The sequence below is a fragment of the Pongo pygmaeus genome, chromosome 4, assembly GCF_028885625.2.
Source record: "Pongo pygmaeus isolate AG05252 chromosome 4, NHGRI_mPonPyg2-v2.0_pri, whole genome shotgun sequence".
Taxonomy (NCBI): Eukaryota; Metazoa; Chordata; class Mammalia; order Primates; family Hominidae; genus Pongo; species Pongo pygmaeus.
The window spans coordinates 4,144,346-4,148,405 of NC_072377.2; the positions used below are offsets into that span (position 1 = coordinate 4,144,346).

Sequence of the window (4,060 nt, forward strand, 5' to 3'; positions counted from 1 at the left end):
TACAAAGACACATGCACACATATATTAACTGCAGCACTATTCACAATAGTAGAGACATAGAATCAACCTAAATGCCCATCAGTGATAGACTAGATAAAGAAAATTTGATACATATGCACCATGGAATACTATGCAGCCATAAAAAGAACAAGATCATATCCTTTGCAGAAACATGGATGGAGCTGGAGGCCATTATCCTTAGCAAACTAATGCAGGAACAGAAGCCCCAACACCACATGTTCTTACTTATAAGTGGGAGCGGAATATTGAGAACACATGGACACATGGCAGGGAACATCACACACTGGGACCTGTCAGAGGGTGGGAAATGGAAGGAGGGAGAGAATCAGGGGGAATAGCTAGTGGATGCTGGGATTAATACCTGGGTTATGAGATGAACCATGCAGGAAACCACCACGTCACGCATTTACCTATGTAACAAACCTGCACATCCTCCACATGTATCCCTAAACATAAAAGTTGGGGAAAAAAACATAAAAATAAATAAATGCTAGAATGCACACCAAAATGCAGATGTACCTAAGAGGTGAAGGAAATGGTGACCCATGACCCATGACCGAGTGAATGATGTCACAGATGCTGAACAAATGCCAATTGTGAGCCAGGTATGGAGCTGCTGCCCCATAAACCAGCTCATCTCTCCAGATGACCCCTGCAGGAGATTGGAACACAACACCACAGTAAGGAAAGCCCGATGTTGCCCACATGCTCCACGGAGAAACCCGCCAGGGGCACGTTGGTACGTTGGGAGTGTGAGCCCTGGAGACAGTGATGTGGCAGGGATCCAGGTTCTCCCAGCTGCCGGCCACAGGGCTCTCCCCAGGTAGCTTAATGCCTCTTCCCCTCAATGTCCTCATCTGTGTAGTGGGACTGGCAATAGAGCATTTGTGGGGTCTCCGTGGGAGGAAAGTACATGTGCACAGGGCTAACCCAGCATAGCTCTGGCTCATGAAAATCAGTCAGGTATCAACACCCTGATCTGGGAGGGAGAAAGGGAAGGGATGCTTCCAGAAACACTTGAAGCCTGAGCTGGCTGGTCTTAAGAGATGAGCAGGCCTGAATCTGTGCAGCGTGGGGGTTGGCCGGAGGGTCCTTGGAAAGCCATGCTCTGGTCACCTGTGGCTCAGAGGATGTGCAGCCCTCCTCCTCTGCTGGGTCCAGGTTGAGGGTGGGCATGGTGGGTGAGGCTGAGATGCAGGCAGGAACCCCAAAGCCACCTTCCCTACCCCATATCCAACAACAGCCAGTATGGCCAGATGTTTACACACGAGACAAAACCCCCTTTGCACCAGCAATAACTTCATGAAGTCTAAGGTGGTAGTTTTATTTCTAGTGCCTATTACTTGAGGATAAGAGGTAATAGTAAGTGACCCCCATCAATCCAGTAAGACTTTAAGATAAATTGGTGATGAGCTAACTACCAAGGTACCTATATATGCCTTGGCGCAGTGTGTGTGTGTGCACGCGCATGTATGTGTGTGTGTGTTGGGGTGGGGTGATGAGAGCCGGAATGTACGTGTGTGTGTGTGTGCGTGTGTGTGTGTATGTGCATGCCTTATGTGAATGCAGCTTATTTTATTTTTTATTTTTATTCTATATATTTATTTTTTGAGAAAGGATCTCACTCTTTTGCCAAGGCTGGAGAGCAGTGGCACTATCTCAGCTCATTGCAACCTCAACCTCCCAGGTTCAAGTGACCCTTCCACTTCAGCCTCCTGAGTAGCTGCGATTACAGATGTGCACCACCATGCACAGCTATTCTTTCGTATTTTTAGTACAGACAAGGTTTCGCCATGATGCCCTGGGCTCAAGTGATCCTCCGGCCTTGGCCTCCCAAAGTGCTGAGATCACAGATATGTGCCACTGCTCCTGGCCTGCTTATTTTATGAAGGGCACAATTACCATGCCTTTTCACCTGGGACCTGGGTGTCTCTTGAAATATCATGAATCTCCCCTAAGGAGCTTTGCTTTGGACGTAGGCCAGTGAAGAAGGATTTTAATCAGATGTGTGTGACACGCTGGGATCCATATTTTAGATGGATTACTTTGGCTGCTGCGTGGACAAGCCTGAAGATGGAGAGCTTCAGTGAACAGGTCACCTGGGTGGCTGGAGCAGGAATCCAGCCAGAGTCAGGAATGTCTGCAGGATGCCATGGAGCCTGCCCCAGACAGATCCTGCAGGAGCTCTGGACAGCGAGCTGCCGGGGTACCTGGGCTTTGTTCCTCCCCCTACAGCCAGTCCTTGGATGCAGGCTCCTGGATGGGCGGGGCCTGGAAATGCCCAAACTGCTGCCACTTCTGGTTTTGGGGGCAAGGAGCAGCTCAAGGGCCCAAGGAGGGCCCTTGAAGAAGCTGACCAGTACTATCCTTGAGCAGCAAAGCACAGGCCATGACGTGAACCTCATGAAGCTGGTAAAGGGCATCCAGGGGGATCTGGACCGGGCACCGAGCCATACACTGCAGACTGAGATCCTGCCCTAGTCTTCTTCTGAGCCCTAGAGAGCCCCGCTGTTTGCTTCTAGGGCCAGTACTGCATGCCTTGGCTTTAAATGTCTTATTAAGACAGGTGCATCTGTCTCCTTCGCTAGAGAGTAAATCTTCCAGGTAGGGTCCACACCTGATCTACCTGATGTTCCTGGCACGGTACTATCCCTGTGGTATGGCAGACGGGTGGCATATATTGAACTGAACTAAGGACATGGATTGATGATTGATAGAGGCATTCATCTTGCCTGTCTAATGCAATCCCAGGGTTACTCACAGTCCCATGCATGACCCTATTTCACCCAAATTCTCTGGAGCTACGCAGTTAGAGAGTTCCATACAAATACCTCATGACGTTTCCAGAAACATCGACAAGACTTCACTTATATTAATAATGGGAGCTGCAGAGAATAAAAAAGCTGACAAAAAATAGTTCAGTGTATTTCATGCAAATAGAATTATTTAGAATGTGCTTCTAGAATGTAATTTTAATTATTATAACTTACCAGAGTGGTGTCAACTTTTCAGCTTAACAAAGATGAAATATGTAAATACACGGAACAGTGGGAAATTCATCCAAGTGGTGCAGAGCCTGACTCCTGTGAAAAGGCAGAGGGCTTCTTCGGATTGTTTTTCGTCTGTTGTTTTTAGTCATGTTGACTCCATGAAGTAGACATGGAAAACATACCAGGGGATTCTAAATCTATGCTCTGTCTCCTAGTAAGGGCCCTTATAAAGAAACAATGTTTGAGATTATAGCCAATGATCATACTTACCATGAAAGTGACAAAGATTCCTTTACATGCAAATTGATGTTTCTGAATTAGTAAAAATCACACAAACCAAAACATTCCAGTCAAGACATTGTAAGAAGCTAAGAGCACAACACATTTTAATGAGGAGTTGTGCACTTCTAGAAGAGCTGACGAGTCTGTGAAATGTGCACGCACACACATACATCCACATATATGAAAATACACATTCACTGATGCTTTCTTACTTTTTACTAATAAATTCTAATGTATCCTATTTCTAGATTGGTCAAATTTGTATCTATTTTTTCTGCAACCTGTACTGCCTTATTTTGCTTCCCCAGAGCCAAAAATATCTGTCTTACAAAATCACCTTCAGTGTGATACATGACCAATATATAAAACACCTCAAAGGTTTCTTCATAAATTAAATGTTATCCTGTATGTCATCCTGTATGTCAAGAGAAGAGAACAGCATAGTGTCCCAAGCATATTAGGCACCGGGTAATTTTTCTGTTAAAAGTACTAAAAGATGCAAATAATTCACATAAGGTAAAGGGTAAAAAGTAAAAAAAAAAAAAATTCACTGCTAAACTCAACAAAATTAACCAAATTTTAACAGCACCAAATAAATCAAACATAGGAACCATTTAAATGGCATGAGTTACTAATTAAAATAGTAATTCTACTCGTATTTGCACACATACAATACTGGTGAATGTGTAGATGCTGATGCAACTGTTTCGATGGTAATGGTGTAAATTGCGACACTTTCTTGGTGGACACTAACTACTTGAATGAAC

General features: G+C 44.9%; 1 protein-coding gene across 1 annotated transcript; it reads left to right on the plus strand.

Moving 5' to 3' along the window:
• The first annotated feature begins 566 nt into the window (after positions 1 to 566).
• LOC129037185 (uncharacterized) lies at positions 567 to 3,812 on the plus strand. The gene is made up of 2 exons (XM_054489078.1): positions 567 to 844; positions 2,058 to 3,812. Exons 1-2 carry the CDS (start codon positions 567 to 569, stop codon positions 2,500 to 2,502), a joined length of 723 nt encoding a protein of 240 aa, XP_054345053.1. The 3' UTR covers positions 2,503 to 3,812.
• Positions 3,813 to 4,060: the final 248 nt, after the last annotated feature.

Excerpts from the sequence above, each read along its gene's own strand:
- LOC129037185 (XM_054489078.1), top strand. The coding sequence starts at position 567 with ATGACCCATGACCGAGTGAATGATGTCACAGATGCTGAACAAATGCCA. Across the intron at positions 845-2,057 it reads GGCCACAGGGCTCTCCCCAG|ATGGATTACTTTGGCTGCTG; the intron begins GTAGCTTAATGC and ends TCCATATTTTAG.